A 17,513-nucleotide genomic window follows, 5' to 3' on the forward strand; every position below is an offset into this window, starting at 1 on the left:
TACAAAGCCAGAGAAGAAGTCATGGTATGTCTTCCACAGAAGTCTCTTCCTTTGATCAAGCTGTTGCTGTGCTAAGGATACCTTAACAAATCCAGACAGATTCAGATGAAGCAGACACTTCCTTCATACCTCCTAGGAACATCCAGTAGCAACTTATGGCATCAAAGAGCAATTTATTCTCCTACAAACAGTCTGCATATTGAAAATTTAGTGATCAAATAACAGGATACAGCTTGAACACACAAGCGGACTTATAGAAGATATATACAGTACTAATCTTCTTAAGATGCAATTGGTAAAGCAGAAGCTATAGCAGACGTCTGTGGGAAACGTTCAATTTCCTGTTGCTCCTCTACACACACATTATTGCAGTTTGTGTAATGTGTAGCATTCTCTTCATCAAACTTTAAAATAATGTGGAAAATATAAGCATAATATAGAATGCAGAGAAGCATTTATTTAACGTGTTCTGAAAGATTTCAGATACTAGAACAAGAAATATTCCCTAGTTGTTGATTATTTTGTCCAACACAAGATAATTAATACTGAAATCAGAGTCATGTCCTGCAATGTGAAATTTACTGAATAATTCATGTTATCATGAAAAAGCAGACTAAGATTCTCTCCCCACAAAAACAGAAGCCTTTCGTTTCATAATTGTCAACAATCACATGCTTCTAAACTCCAATTTATAGCCTCCAGAGCTCTCGCTGGCCATACTGCCAAAATTTGATGGCATAATTGACAAAAACCTGAAGAAGCACAATAAAGCTATACTATAAGCTCTAAAATAGATGGGACATATTAAATGAACAAATAAATGTGAATAAAAACCCCTACACCCATAGAAAATTGGAAAAAAATCCCAACTTCAGCCAAATACATAATGTGTTTCTGCCCATTTTACATTTGCCTCAAATGTAAATCATATCTAACAGCTTACCTTAGGAATATTGGTAAAAAATTAAAAATAGCCTTACAGGTACGTTTTACCACAGTGGAATCTATAATACTATTTACAAGAAGTATTGATGAGATTGAAGGACTGTGACCCATTTTGCTTCTCAATTTCTAAGTACTGTAACATCAAAATGTCTTCCATAATTATGCTAGCAAACTGCTGCAAGCAAATTAATCATATGGAGGGGGAGAGGGGCTACTTCTCTGCATAGGCCAGGTTAGCCAGGTAAATGTAGAAGCTCATCAAATGATTTGCAAAGTGATAACATTTAATTTTGTTAAAATATTTTTTCCAGAAAATGAATAAATGGGAGAAAATAACAGGATTGTGGGTGAAATTAACACAAGGTCAGAACATGTCTTATACAGGTACTGAACCTCACTTATTTTCTTCAAATGGTACTCTTACAATATTTTAACATTTGCTACATAATTTATATCTTGTTAATAAAAACAATTAACTACATTTAATATTAAACTGGAAGGCCAGTTTGGTGTAGTGATTAAAGGCACTGAGCTAAAAATGGGAGACCATGAGTTTTAGTCCTGTCTTAGGCACGAAGGCAGCTGGGTGACTGGGCCAGTCACTCTCTCTCAGCCCTTGGAAGAAAACATGAAAAATGTTGCCAAGAAAACTGGATGGACTTGTCACATTGATGCTAGGAGTCAAGAGTGACTCAAAGGCACAAATAAAATACTTAAAGAATTTAGTTTAATGCATTTGTATTTGAGTATGTTTTAGTACTTACTGTTATACCTTAACACAAGTATGTCAAATAGGCTTTAATTCTGAATGTGTTCTAAGAGAGAGCCAACACACTGTTTGTATCTCCTTGTTGGTAGGATGTGGGCAAAAATACATGAACTTGCTAAGTGGTCTTTAAATTAGAGATTTTAGTTTGCACGGAACAGCATGAGTATGGTTTGAGTAAACCTGGCTTTGGCTGTGCACGTGCCATATTGGCTAAAATGTGCCCAAACCAAGTTGGTACTGTTTTTACCATTATGAGGAAAATTGCACAGGTACAAGTAAGGCTGATAACCTAGTTCACAATTTAGCTTACCAAGCGATTATGTAAAAAACATGATGGGCAGCAGATCTTAATGTCTATGAATCCATCTGGTGATCACCACTGGCATATTAAAGACTATGACTTGGAATGTAAGAAAAAGGTGACAAAATGCAGCAGCTGTCTGTCATACTGTCATGGGATCACCGAGATACACATTCTGTTCTGGCACTCTGATAAATTAGCTGGGAAAGATGTAAGAGTGTTCATGCTTTCTCACAATAGCTCACACAAGGGTAAAATGAAAAGTTGATATGGGCTGATACGCTGGCAGGAAGAGAAGAGTTAGTTAAGAGCTGGAGTGTTCAGAAGAGATGGCATATGAACCATATAGGACTAGGAAGCTTTAGAGCTGCTGAAAGCTTGTTGTTCCGAGGCAGCCCGGAATAAGACTCTGGCGCATTAGAGATCGAAGTGGGGAGACATCATCTACACTGAGATATCATGTTCCAGGAGAAGACTGAGGAAGACAATATTCTGCCTGTCTGAAAGACTTCCAACAAAGTATACTTAATGCCCTATTTAACTCTGAAATGAGAAGAGGGTATAGAAATAGCTATGACAGTAGAAAAAGATAGTTCACTCTGAAATGTTTGAACAGGCCTACATATTGCCCACTTATTGAAAAAGCTGAAGATGAAAGAATGAGGGGAACAAACTGGGGCTTAAATGCCTTACTGAAGAAATGCACTGTGAAAGAAGTGCAATGCTGAAAGAAATGCTTATCTTGGTTACATTACAAATAAAAGAAGAAAAAATGGCAAGGTTTTTATGCGCTGAATGTCTGATAATTTTCCTAGATCCAAAAGCCTCATCAAAAGAAGTAAATGGTAAATGACATAACTTAATGAATGAAATGAAAGAAAGAAAAATAATTATGCTGCACGTTCATACTCTAAGAGAAAGGGGAAGGATGTAATAGATCTGAATGAAGGAGATCTGACTTGTAGAGTGCAGTTCACGAATACATGCATGGAAGTGAAAATGTAAGCTAATTATGAATGCAAAATTTAAAACGTATGCCATAAAATATAAATAAGTGTCACCTAGATTATTGTGGGTGCATATTAAAATAGGAATTTTTAGGCTAGTGATAGTTGCATGTCCAGTGATTGATGATAATGGAAGAAGCCAGGATGTTTTGTGGGGGGAAAATGTGCAACAGCCTGAATGAAGGCTATCCAGAGAAAAATTATTCTGTTAATGACCTGGGTGAAAGCAAGTAACTGGACCACTCAGAAATCCAGGAATAAATGAGAATGGTGACTGGTGAATATCTGGTTGGAATATCTGGTTTAAGATAAGTCTATCCATGTATTCATATGGAAAAGGAATGAATCTACGAACATGATTTATACAATTGTTTATTATGAAATATTGGGAGAATTGGTGAAGAATACAAGGGTGTTGAAAGGTTATAAATGTGCAACAGACCATTCTTTAATAGTGTTAATATAAATTTTGGGAAAAAACATGGAAAGTCTTGAATAAAATCTAAAGTGAAAATAGAATCTCTGTTGCAAGAGAAAGTACAGTCTTCTGTCAAAAAAAAAAAGTATTAGAAGATTGATTAATTTCAAACAGAATGGCTAAAAGTGGATATAAAGATGTGGAAGCTGTTTGGAAACTGTAAAGAATTATAAAGTGTTCCAGTAGTGTACGAATTACATTAATGGGAACTACGAAAAGGATGTTTGGTAGATAGATGAAGTGAAATTGACTGTGGATGAGAAAATATGTATAAAGGAATTATTGCTGAAATAAAGTACAAGAAAAAAATACTGTATAATATGCATATACAGGTAGTCCTCGCATAACAACCATTCGTTTAGTGATGGTTCAGACTTACCACGGTGCTGGGAAAATTGACTTACAACCGGTGCTCACACTTATGACCGTTGCAGCATCCCCACGGTTACATGATCACGATTGGGCGCTTGGCAACCGGTTCACATTTATGACCATTGCAGTGTTCCGTGGCCACGTGATCAACATTTTCCACCTTCCTGGCCAGCTTCTGGCAAGCAAAATCAATGTGGAACTGTGTGATTCACTTAACAACCACGTGGTTCGCTTAATGCTCGTGGTGATTCACTTAACAACAGCCACAAAAAAGGTCATAAAATTGGGTTGGATTCACTTAATGACTGCTTCCCTTAGCAACCAAAATTCAAGTCCCAATTGTGGTCATTAAGCGAGGACTACCTGTATGGAAAAAAGACAGTTTCAAAGAATATATAGAAAGCAATGGTTGAGATTAAATGAGACAGAGAAATTGTAGAGAAATTTTGATGGAGACAAAAATGCTTTGGAAGTAGACAAGAAGGACTAAACAAGAAGCCTCCAGAAGAGTGAATGAAATTAAAAATAAAAGTGATGAAATAAGATGAATGAAATAGACATAAGGAATCACCAAAGAAGCATTTTAGAAATCTGTATGAGAAGGCCAGTGATATGCTTAAGAGTAGAACTGAAATGAATACTATAGCATTCATTAGATGCTATGTTAGTGACTGATAAAAATGGTGAAAAGGAAATCATAAACATTTTACAAAATATTTACTAAAGATGGGAAAATGGATAAAGATATTTTTAGATGTGCAAATGCTGATAAAAAGGTAATGGATAGTATGTGTGGTTTGTTGCAATGAATGAACATTTGTTGAAACAAGGAAAAGTGGCTGTGTATGAGAACATGCTTCTGCATACTTTTTATATGGAAGTGAAAATCGGTTATGTCAAAACAAACATAAAAGTAAGGTGATTCAATAGGAATGGTTTAATTAAGAAATAGCTGTATGGTAAAGCAATAACAACTTGGTTCTGCCGTCTCACCTGGGGTGGGAAAGTGAATAACCATTCTTGGGGGTGGCTTGCACCCTAGAGCCCCTCCCACCAGCTTGGATTTTATACTTTCTTGGATTTTATATTTATTTATTGTATGTTATAATAATTGTGATGTTGTTGCCTTTATGAGATTTTAATGTTTGTGTTTGGAGCTTGATTTTATTGTAAACCACCCAGAGTCCCTCTTTTGAGGGAGATGGGCAGTAATTAAATTTGAATAACAAATAAATAAATAATAAAGATGGTTAAGAATGAATGAGTGATGAGCAAATGTGGACTGAAAACAAAAGCAGTTATCAATATGAGATAAATATGCTCAGATGGTTGGACATGTACAAAGAATGAATGAAAACTGAATTTCAAAGCAAATACATTAAAGCAGAGTAGAAAGGAAAGAGAATGTAGACTGTGGTTGGATTAAGCTGATGAGTTCTTCAAAAAACGTGATGTGATAAAGAAGAAAAAGCAATATATTAATTGGTGTATGGATATCATAAAAGGAAGGATGGTTCACAAGAACATAATAGTATACAGATGTATAGTCAATGGTGCTTGTGAATTATATTTACTTTCCTTTCCTTTCCTTTTATCTGATATCTGTTAATTTCTTTTGCTTAGTACTTCTTGCTCCTTTTCTACACTTCATATAACATTGCTTATCCTGCAAATAACAAGTTTGGTAGCAGTATATCTATAGGCTTTAATCTTAATTATTCTATTGTATTTTTTTCTAGTTCACATGTACAACCTCATTTCTATTTTTAATTGTTCCTGCTTCCTTACCTTATATTTTGCCTTGTCTAAGTTCTTCGTCTTCCTCCTTCAGCTACCACTGACTCCTTCTTACGTGTGTGTGCGTGTGTGTATATACACACATACACATACACTCTTGCTCAATTTCTCTCACTTTTTTCTACATTATTACTTGACCTCTCTTAAAATGGCATTTTACTGATCTTGTTTGTTTCATACATCTGTTCGGATTCTTTTAAAGCAAAATGATATATCCACTATTTTGGTCTCTGCTCTTGCTGTCTCTCTGAACATAAAAACAATGGAAAAATTGTTATCTAAAGAAAAATATATGCTCCAACCTACGTCTTCAACTTCAGCAAAGGATCGTTACCTTGTCGTGGTGCTGGAGCTTGAGCACCTCAATGATGCCATGAGCTAAACCATGAAGGGCCACCCAAGACAGGAAGGTCATGACAGAGAGGTCAGACTAAATGCGATCCCTGGGGAAGGTCATGGCAACCCACCCCGGTATTCTTGCTGTGAAAACTAAATGGATCAGTACAAACAGAGATATGTCGGTATACCATCGGAACATGAGACCCCCAGGTCGGAAGATGGTCAAAATGCTACTGGGGAAGAACAGAGGATCAGTTCAACTAGCCCCAGACGTGATGACGCAGCTAGCTCAAAGCTGAAAGGACGGCTAGCGGCTGACAGCGCTGGTGGTGAACGGCGAATCCGATGTTCTAAGGATCAACACACCATTGGAACCTGGAATGTAAGATCTATGAGCCAGGGCAAATTGGATGTGGTTATTGGTGAGATGTCAAGATTACAGATAGACATTTTGGGCGTCAGTGAACTGAAATGGACTGGAATGGGCCACTTCACATCAAATGACCACCAGATCTACTACTGTGGACAAGAGGACCACAGAGGAAATGGAGTAGCCTTCATAATTAATCGTAAAGTGGCTAAAGCAGTGCTTGGATACAATCCAAAAAACGATAGAATGATCTCAATTCGAATTCAGGGCAAGCCATCTAACATCACAGTGATCCAAATATATGCCCCAACCACAGATGCTGAAGAAGCTGAAGTAGAGCAGTTCTATGAGGATCTGCAGCACCTACTGGACAACATGCCTAAAAGAGACGTTATTTTCATCACAGGAGACTGGAATGCTAAGGTGGGCAGTCAAATGACACCTGGAATTACAAGTAAGCATGGCCTGGGAGAACAAAACGAAGCAGGACATAGGCTGAAAGAATTTTGCCAAGACAATTCACTCTGCAAAACAAACACTCTCTTCCAACAACCTAAGAGACAGCTTTATACATGGACTTCACCAGATGGACAACACCGAAATCAGGTTGACTACATCCTTTGTAGCCAAAGGTGGCGGACATCTATACAGTCGGTAAAAACAAGACCTGGAGCTGACCGTAGTTCAGATGACAAACTTCTTATTGCACAATTTAGGATCAGACTAAAGAGATTAGGGAAGACCCACAGATCAGCTAGATATGAGCTCACTAATATTCCTAAGGAATATGCAGTGGAGGTGAAGAATAGATTTAAGGGACTGGACTTAGTAGATAGGGTACCGGAAGAACTATGGACAGAAGTTTGCAACATTGTCCAGGAGGCGGCAACAAAATACATCCCAAAGAAAGAGAAAACCAAGAAGGCAAAATGGCTGTCTGCTGAAACACTAGAAGTAGCCCAAGAAAGAAGGAAAGCAAAAAGCAACAGTGATAGGGGGAGATATGTCCAATTAAATGCAAAATTCCAGAGGCTAGCCAGAAGAGATAAGGAATTATTTTTAAACAAGCAATGTGTGGAAGTGGAAGAAGACAATAGAATAGGAAGGACAAGAGACCTCTTCCAGAAAATTAGAAACATTGGAGGTAAATTCCAGGCAAAAATGGGTATGATCAAAAACAAAGATGGCAAGGACCTAACAGAAGAAGAAGAGGTCAAAAAAGGTGGCATGAATATACAGAAGACCTGTATAGGAAGGATAACAATATCGGGGATAGCTTTGACGGTGTGGTCAGTGAGCTAGAGCCAGACATCCTGAGGAGTGAGGTTGAATGGGCCTTAAGAAGCATTGCTAATAACAAGGCAGCAGGAGACGACGGCATCCCAGCTGAACTGTTCAAAATCTTGCGAGATGATGCTGTCAAGGTAATGCATGCTATATGCCAGCAAATTTGGAAACACAAGAATGGCCAACAGATTGGAAAAAATCAACTTATATCCCCATACCAAAAAAGGGAAACACTAAAGAATGTTCAAACTATCAAACAGTGGCACTTATTTCACATGCCAGTAAGGTAATGCTCAAGATCCTGCAAGGTAGTCTTCAGCAATTCATGGCGCAAGAATTGCCAGATGTACAAGCTGGGTTTAGAAACGGCAGAGGAACTAGGGAACAAATTGCCAATATCCGCTGGATAATGGAAAAAGCCAGGGAGTTTCAGAAAAACATCTATTTCTCTTTTATTGACTATTCTAAAGCCTTTGACTGTGTGGACCATAACAAATTGTGGCAAGTTCTTAGTGGTATGGGGATACCAAGTCATCTTGTATGCCTCCTGAAGAATCTGTATAATGACCAAGTAGCAACAGTAAGAACAGACCACGGAACAACGGGCTGGTTTAAGATTGGGAAAGGAGTACGGCAGGGCTGTATACTCTCACCCTACCTATTCAACTTGTACACAGAAAACATCATGCAACATGCTGGGCTTGAGGAATCCAAGGCTGGAGTTAAAATCGCTGGAAGAAACATTAACAATCTCAGATATGCAGATGATGCCACTTTGATGGCTGAAAGCGAAGAGGAACTGAGGAGCCTTATCATGAAGGTGAAAGAAGAAAGTGCAAAAGCTGGCTTGCAGCTAAACCTCAAAAAAACCAAGATGATGGCAACCAGCTTGATTGATAACTGGCAAATACAGGGAGAAAATGTAGAAGCAGTGAAAGACTTTGTATTTCTAGGTGCGAAGATTACTGCAGATGCTGGCTGCAGTCAGGAAATCAGAAGACACTTAATCCTTGGGAGAAGAGCAATGACAAATCTCGATAAAATAGTTAAGAGCAGAGACATCACACTGACAACAAAGGTCCGCATAGTTAAAGCAATGGTGTTCCCAGTAGTAACATATGGCTGCGAGAGCTGGACCGTAAGGAAGGCTGAGAGAAGGAAGATAGATGCTTTTGAACTGTGGTGCTGGAGGAAAATCCTGAGAGTGCCTTGGACTGCAAGAAGATCAAACCAGTCCATCCTCCAGGAAATAAAGCCAGACTGCTCACTTGAGGGAATGATATTAAGGCAAAACTGAAATACTTTGGCCACATAATGAGAAGACAGGACAGCCTGGAGAAGATGCTGATGCTAGGGAGAGTGGAGGGCAAAAGGAAGAGGGGCCGACTAAGGGCAAGATGGATGGTATTCTAGAGGTGACGGACTCGTTCCTGGGGGAGCTGGGGGTGTTGATGACCGACAGGAAGTTCTAGCGTGGGCTGGTCCATGAAGTCACGAAGAGTCGGAGGCAACTAAATGAATAAACAACAAAAATGTCTTCGAGCTAGACATTTTCACAGCCAATTCTTATCATGTGCCTGAGCATTCAATGAAAAATCATTAATTTTTATCAAACTTTTTCTGGCCAAATTTGATTTTTTTTCCTTTTGTTTCTTTCCTCATTTAATTTTTATTCCTCTTTTTGTATTGCAATCTTGTAAGTTTGTTTAATTTGCATTGTCTACTTCTTCCGTCACTGTACTTAAAAACTGGTTCTATGTAATTTTGTATTACTGATACATAAACTGAACCTAATGATGACATATATAAGTGTAACTTTATGTATTGTGTTTTAAATATATATAATGATAAAGCTGGGACTTATGTTATATCGATTCAACTCTCAGTAAGCAATAAAGTTTACATCTCTGTCACTTTAGATCCTCAGAGCTATTCCCTGAACTTAGAGGTAAGATAAATTTGTTTCCATTTGATATTTCTATTAAAGTCCATGTACCTACTCTTCTGGTGGTAAATCTAGTAGTGCCTGTCTAAACATATCTATCTGAACTTAAACAAGTGATAAATTAAAGTAAACAAAGAAAACCCTTTTGAACTCTGTGGCCTTTCAGTAAAAAAGATAGCTCATTCAATCTCTATGCCCTTATGAACAATGTTTTGCCTTGGAATTTTTACAACTGCAAAAGGCTTCATGAAAGTTATATGGCAATATTTACTATTCTAAGAAAAAAAAACAATTCCTTTAAAGAATTACTAACATTGGACAGGGAAACAATTTTTATAATCCATGGATAATACTAATTACATTAATCATATTAAATATTTATTTAACCCTCTTTTATAGCCAAAGATGATGTTTGTTCATTTTTAAAACAATTTCTTCAATTCTGTTGATTAATATACAATATTTTACGTTATCTATTTTAATAAAAATGTATTCTTAAACTAGGTGAGATGAGAGCATCAAGGTATGTTCTGACCATCTATAGCCACAACTGATAATAATATATGCTATACCTAAACATATTTAAGAGAACTTGGAATTTATCCATTTCATTTGCAGGAGGAAAAATTTCAAGATAAAAACAAAATCAAGACATTCAATTAGATCAGCTCTCACTTTGTAGTATTCTACAAATACAGCAACTCCCCATGTGGATCTCTATTATATCATAAGCAGCAACAACAAAAAATTGATGGTATATAAAAATTGCCCAATGTATTTCTTCTTTAACACATGTGGGCAAACTGCAATTTATAACAGCATTCCATTTGCAGCTCCTACAGCAATCCAAAATCATCTTGATGTCATTTAGCAACAAAATGATAATTTCCTGATGGTGTAATTTTCACTTAACATTGAAGAAAACTTTAAGGGAAATGTTAGTGAAAGGAGTCTGTGAAGCCAACACAACTCTTCCTACATTTAAAATCTCTCAAACCAAGTGAAAAAAAAAACCCTCCACTTTCCAGTGATATAACAGCTAAATTGTAGTTCCTGAACAAGAAGAATTTGTCATCCATTCTAGAAAATGCATGTATGTATGTATGTATGGCTCAGGCCAATCTATTTTGGGGGGGAAAAACGCTTAAACTTATGAACTTATGTACATATGCTAATATAAAATCTATCAAACTAGAACAAAGCATAAGGCATTTTGGTCTTCTATAGCACTGTATCCATATTCTAGAAAACCTGAAAAAAAGCCCCTGTGTACAGATGTACTCAAATTATAAATTGCATTCCACAGGTTTAAACTAATATTGGGTAATATATCTTTCCCCAAACTAAATAGTATAAATCTAAACAACCAAATTAAACCACAGGTTCAAGCTCAACATTTTTTATCTGATTCTCTTTATAAACTTTATCAAATCTGGCAATTCCACAAGACTTAGTAAGAATAAACTGAAATAACTCAGTTCCCACAAAACATTGGCATGCTATATTCAATGTTCTTCAGGAGAAACTTGATTCTGAAATAGAAGCCAATGATGTCTTCATAGCTGTAGCACTGTTCTACAGATTACATCCAGCCAACCACAAGGAGCAGGAAACGTTCATTTTAAATGCCACTGGCTCACTTCAGGCTCAAAGCCACTGTCAGCAACATCCTCATTCTATATGGCTTTACGTTAATAAGACTAAATAAGAAACAGTAACTGCTTTCTTTTAAATCAGTTCATAATTTTGCATCACTCCAGTGGCTAGGATTCTATCCATTCTGTCACCTTTACACTTTGTTCAGTGAAGGAACCTCTGTTATTGTCATTGGGTCTAATTCTGATTTCCCTTAAATCTGCTGAAATCATATTAAAAAGCCTGCCAGCACCAAAGATCTCTTTACCAAACCAAGGCTTCAGAGCACAGGAAAGTGGTCACAGAGCCACACAGTATCTTGCCTTACATATAACCACAGTTTGGTGTTACATAGAAGAGCTTCAGATTGAGAAGCTTCCCACTCCCACTCCAGTTGATCATTAGAAGACTGGAAGCTTTAATAACAGTTTCTCATTATATCCAAACAAGAAACTTTAGTGTTAACAGATCAAAACCATCTTAATTTAAAGGTTTCAATATAGCACAGTTAACTCTTACCTTCTCAGCCATCCCCCCATGTAAATACCCCCTAGTTACTTTTCTAATAACATAAGAGCAAATTTGATGTGAAAAACAGGCACTGATGGAAAGGTTAAACATTCCCAGCCTACATTCTTAACCTCAATTGTAGTATCCCAAGACTGCAAATTATTAAAAGAAGTAAGAACAGAAGCTGGGAGAATATAGTATGTACTATTTATCACATCTAATTCAGCATTTATTTCTAAAGGATAAGAATATTAATGAATAATTGGCTTACACAATACAGCGTCTTTACATTATATTAATTTATGACATGTACTGGAAAGGTAATCTGAAACTAAAGAAAGGTGACTTAGAAAAATAGAGCACTTGGATCATTGAGACTCCTGAGTTTAAGTGGCTATACAAACAAAAAAGAGTGTCAGTTTTCCTTAGTAATGGATATAACTAAAATATAAGGAAAATACAGAGAAACCTAATGTGTGTGTTGTTCAAGCAGTGTACTTCCCTGCCTTCAGAAAAAAATCACTATTACCAACAATAACTGCTTCTCACACAAATAATTTCTCAGGATGGATTTTCTGAGGTCATATTCATACAAATAAGTTTTCCCAACACTGGTGCCCCCCACCCCAGAAGTGTTAAATTATGGCTCCTGTAGTCCCCATAGCATTACTGCAGTTTAACAAGGTTGGAAGACACCAAGTTGGGGAAAGCTGATACACACATTTATATCCATGCAGCTAATATTTCCATTGATCTAACTTAAGAGTCCTTTAGATGTGCAACGTAATGGGCATGTGATCTAAAATGCAACTAGTGGGATAGCAAGCGATTTCTGTAAATTCCCTGCTACATGGTTCTGAGCAGCTGTAACCATGCCATCACACTGAAAACAAGGTAGCCTGTGCTATACTGTGGGAGTCACTGTATGAAGTCACCTATGAGGCTGAGTTTTAACATCAGATACCAGATACAAACTAAAGGAACTAATCTTCCGCCCTTTATGCCCTGATTGAGAACTTCAAAAGACACCTAGAAATGTAATGTGCTAGACAAGACTTTCTCAACCTATGAGTAATATGGTTTGTGATAACTGTAGATTTAAAGTATCTGGAAAGAAGCAGGTTGGGGAAGGTTGTCCTAGAAAGTTTGATCAGAAAACTTAAAATATCCTTATGCATAAGATCAGACTGAAGGTCCCATTTAGTCCTTTTTCAGTGACAGACAAAATTGATGGAAAATAAAAAAGATCTTCATGTTGTAGCACTAAAATGAATATAAACCTGAACATAAAAAGTATATGAACAATAAACACCAACAGACAAGGACAGAAATATAGTATGAATAACTACTATATATGTTTATTTGATGAGAGCCAGTTTGGTGTAGTGGTTAAGGCATCAGGCTAGAAACCAGGAGACCGTGAGTTCTAGCCCTACCTTAGGCACAAAACCAGCTGGGTGACTTTGGGCGAGTGACTCTCTCTTAGCCCTAGGAAGAAGGCAAGGGCAAACCACTTCCAAAAAAACTTGTCAAGAAAACTGTAAGGACTTGTCCAGACAGTCACCAGGAGTCGACACTGACTCAAAGGCACAAAACAAACAAATGTTTATTTGATACTGCTTGTTTCATTAAAATGGATGAAGCTGAAATCAAGAACTTCTGTATTCTCATAATTGTGCAAATGATACTGATAGTTATAAAAATAAAATAAAAATAAATAATAAAATGTAAAATGTAAAATGAGGAAGAAGATGATTTACTTATTTTAGTGGTGATACAGCTTTTGAACACTGAAAAAGAAAAGGGTAAAGAAGAATTAAATTTAATAAGAAATGAAATAACAACAAGGAAGTATTAGGAAGATGACCAGAGATGGGACAGTAACCGTTGGAACTAAATTTTACTGCAAAAAGCAGATAAAATACAGGTGAAGGGAATACTCACCAAACCACCACAAGTACTGAAGGAGGCAAAGGAGTCAGGATAATGTAGCACAGACCCACTGTAGTAACATGATATCTCGGTTTGTGTGTGGACCAAATTTGGGGCATTCCTTCTTTCATTCAATAGTCGTTCCTCCACTGCAAAACCTGGTGCTAAGAAGCGACTGTCCCTCTTAAGCAGCAGATAGAGCTCCTGAGCAAAAGCTGGTATTCTCAGCAACATCTCATCCTCATCTTCTGGAGGAGATACAGGTGGAAGAGATGGTTGCTGAGAAGTACCATTAGATCCCTGAGGAAGTGGAGACCAGTGATAGAACTCCTGAGATTCATCTTCATCCTCTGAAGTTTCCCGAACTAGCTGCTGCTGCTTGTCAGATGAGGAAGGAACTGAGCGGACCTCACGAGAACTGCCCACTCCCTGAGTGGATGCAGAGGTAGCATTAATATTGCTGCTGTTGTTCCTACAGTTTCCATCAATGCTGCAGCTGCCTCCTGCACCACTCCCTCCAGTGGTTTCCTGCTGGCTTCTACTCCACAGGGCTGGGTAAACAATCTCCCACTCTTCAAAATCTCCCAGAGGTTGCAGACCTGAAACAATCCACATAGACTGAAATTTACACATCCACTAAATCACTCCCCAACTGTAAGAGTTGCCATAAATATGGATGCGAGATTTATGACACATCAGCCTAAATTTGATACATCAAAGTGACACATCAGCATTGATCTGTACTGCTATTACCAACATAAAATCAGTTTTCCTATCCACTCAATGCAAGATAAATAGTTATGTGGTGTTTTGGGAAGCCACTTTGTGTTAGTTGGCTTGGAATGCATTTAGATAGCATTTATACTGTATTTTAATTCTTGTTACCTGCCCAGAGTCAGATTGATGAGATGGGTGGCCATATAAATTGATATAGATAAATAATAGATAAAATTTGCATATACCATTTTTTCTACATATTTGGCTCTGTTATCCTGGAGAATATCTGACTTATGTAACATAGCAATTAAAAACTGACAATTAAATTCTATATACATACACACATATATACAAAATACAGGCTGAAGACTAGTGTGCTTATCTCCTTTTATTTCTTTATATATTTACTTTAATTCAACATTGTGTTCAAGTTTGTATTTAGTTATTTATACAATTTATGCCTGTTTCAATAGAAAGGGACGTTTTAAAAAATCAATCAATAAATAAAAAATTAAAGAGTATCCACAGCTTCTAACTGAATTAAAAGGTAGGCATCTCATCTTACCCATTTCAACAATTCTAGTCAAATAATATAGTGAGGAACAGTGGCCTTTCCCAATCTGATGTCCTCTAAACTATGTTACTGGCTGAGAATTACCACAATCCCTACTAGATTGGGAAAGGCTGTTAGAAGTCCCAACTAGCTAGCCAATTCAAATGTCTCCAGCGCCTTTCTCTCAATCTAAGCATCTTCAGCATGAGGATAGCTGTTATGTTTAAGTGGCTATATGCAAAATGACTTTTCTCCCCACCCCCATTAGTTGTTTCTACATTATCAAGGGACTGCACAAGTTTGTACCTTAAAAGGCAGAAACAACAAAAACATTTGCCAAACACCTATGTGAGCTTCTAGGGCTAATAAAAAATTAACATGCCACCTGATGGCAAGGAAAGGAGTGAGGCTAGGGAAAATTGATTTACTCAAACTCTTATAAACCAAAACAAGCATTCCACATAGATTAGGATTTTGGGTAAAAAAAAAACGCACTTTCCTACATGCTACTGGGGTATCCTGAGAATATACTATAATATTTTGTTGTACGTCCCATTTCAATATTAATGTATTTCACAGACCAGCCCATAAGAATTCAGTTAGAGTATGAATGACTGTAAAGACTCTGAAGCATCAAATATTATAAATACATTTGTAGATGGCAATTTCATATTATAAAAATAGGTCAGAAATTATAAATTTATAATTCAGAACATTATTACACATTCTGTACAAAAATATTTAATGACCTCTGTCCCTGGAACTTCTCTAAAATGTGGATTTGTGTACAATAAGAAAATTGTTCTGTGTGCCAATTCTTGATGAAGTGCAAAAGAAATAACTTAAGGGATTCTGAAATATCCAGATGAAGGTTTTAGTACACTACATAAAAATACAGAGGTATAAAAATTATTCTCTTGCATTTCATCATCTGTATTGGCCATGGAAGAAAAAAGTCACAAAGAAATAACACTGTTTATTAACATTTGACCTTAGTCCTTCTAAAAATTAAAACAGAGAATGGTGCCTCAAAGAATGTATATTATTTCTCCAGCAAAGACAAATAAGAAGACATTTGACTGAAAAACAGAAAGAAATCAATCTAATCAATATATCAAAATGTAAATCCTATATATTTCCAATCTCACAGGCTTTTTCATGTTTTTAATCTTTAACTGGCATTTTTCAGAGTGTATGTGAACCAAAACTTCATAGATATCCTTATGCAGATGTGGAACAAGCAGATCATTCTAGTGGAATAAGAAGATACTTAGCCTGATCACACTCTGGAAAAATGAATATACGGAGACATATCCTTGTAAATCATGTCAAACCAAGAGGCTGCTATGTTGTTTGATCCTAGAGAATACTTCTGCAGCCGCTTGAGGAAAAGAAGTTAAACAGAAAGTTTACTGTTCAATATCAGAGCACTCTCAAGGTAGCTGGCAAATAGTTTCTGAGCATGTGTAAGCTGCCTTATTATATCATCCCCTAGGCGTATGCATTTAAAATTATGGGCCAATTTCCAGAGACCTACACTGGAAGATATTTAACTTAGGTAGATATTGTTCTATAATAGTGCACTGAAATGTGTGTTTCTTTAAGATCATCTACCAATAATGACACACCTCTACACACACCCTTTGTGTCACTGTGGCTCCTTACATTGTGCAAGGCTCTGGCAATAACTCACAGTCAGAAATCTCAAGAGAAAGGAAAGAGGTTCAGTTTATCAAACAGACATCATTCAAAAAGAAGCACTGAACTTACCTGAAGTGATCCCATTTGACAGGAAACACAGCTGATAAAAGATGCAGCAAAGGTGGCTCAGTCGCGTTTCCCTTTTCTTCTCCATCCACGCCTCGGAGGGGGGAGCGAATAAAGCACCCCCTTCTCTCCTGGCGGCTTTTTAGCGCTTTCTTGAGGAACTTTGCAAAACGGAGGAAAAAAGTGCTTACACCGACGCGGAGCCTGCTAAGCCGCCTCTTCTCTCAGTTTGTGGGAGGGGAGGAGAGAACATAGCGGGCTCCGCAGCCTCACAGCAGCAGCAAGAGCAGCTCCGCAACGGCACAAGCCCGAGCCTCTCGCTCCGGCTCCCGGGAGACGCGGGTGAAGAGCGCAAGCTGAAGCCCCGCCGAGGGAAGCCACCTGAGGGGGCCGAGTCAGGCAGCAGCCATGCCAGCAGAGGTCAACTGAAGAGGGCAGACTGGCTGAAGGAAGCCCAAGGAACCGTGCGCGAGGAGAAAGCGCGACTTGCTTTGGAGGGGAAGCCGGGCGCGGAGCGGAGAGAGAGGGAGGGCCACGCGCAGCGGCAGCAGCGGAGAGGTGGTGGCACCCCGCGCGCGCACCCCCAGTCCCGGCAGTGGACGGTGGGCGAGCGGCGAGTAGTTCTCCCTGGGTGGGAAGTGGGCGGAGGAGGACTAAAAGGGAACGAGCGGGCTCCCCAAACTCCTGCCGCTCGTTCCTGATTGGCTGCTCTGGCGTTATCATTTGCATACCTCTCTCTTTTTTTCCCTCTTCTCCTTTCCTAGGTCAGTCGGCCTGAGGCGCAGGTAG

General features: G+C 37.9%; 1 protein-coding gene across 1 annotated transcript in view; it reads right to left on the reverse strand.

Annotated features, from left to right (window-relative positions):
* Positions 1-16,911, reverse strand: part of ADAMTS19 (ADAM metallopeptidase with thrombospondin type 1 motif 19) — a 129,373-nt gene extending 112,462 nt beyond the window's left edge. The window contains exons 1-2 of the mRNA XM_063295261.1: positions 16,728-16,911; positions 13,700-14,286 (exon numbers count right to left, since the gene is read on the reverse strand). Of these exons, the coding sequence (XP_063151331.1) occupies positions 13,700-14,286; positions 16,728-16,812 (672 nt within the window). The 5' untranslated portion in view covers positions 16,813-16,911. The remainder of the gene's footprint in view (positions 1-13,699; positions 14,287-16,727) is intronic.
* Positions 16,912-17,513: the final 602 nt, after the last annotated feature.

The sequence above is a fragment of the Candoia aspera genome, chromosome 2, assembly GCF_035149785.1.
Source record: "Candoia aspera isolate rCanAsp1 chromosome 2, rCanAsp1.hap2, whole genome shotgun sequence".
NCBI classification, from domain to species: Eukaryota; Metazoa; Chordata; class Lepidosauria; order Squamata; family Boidae; genus Candoia; species Candoia aspera.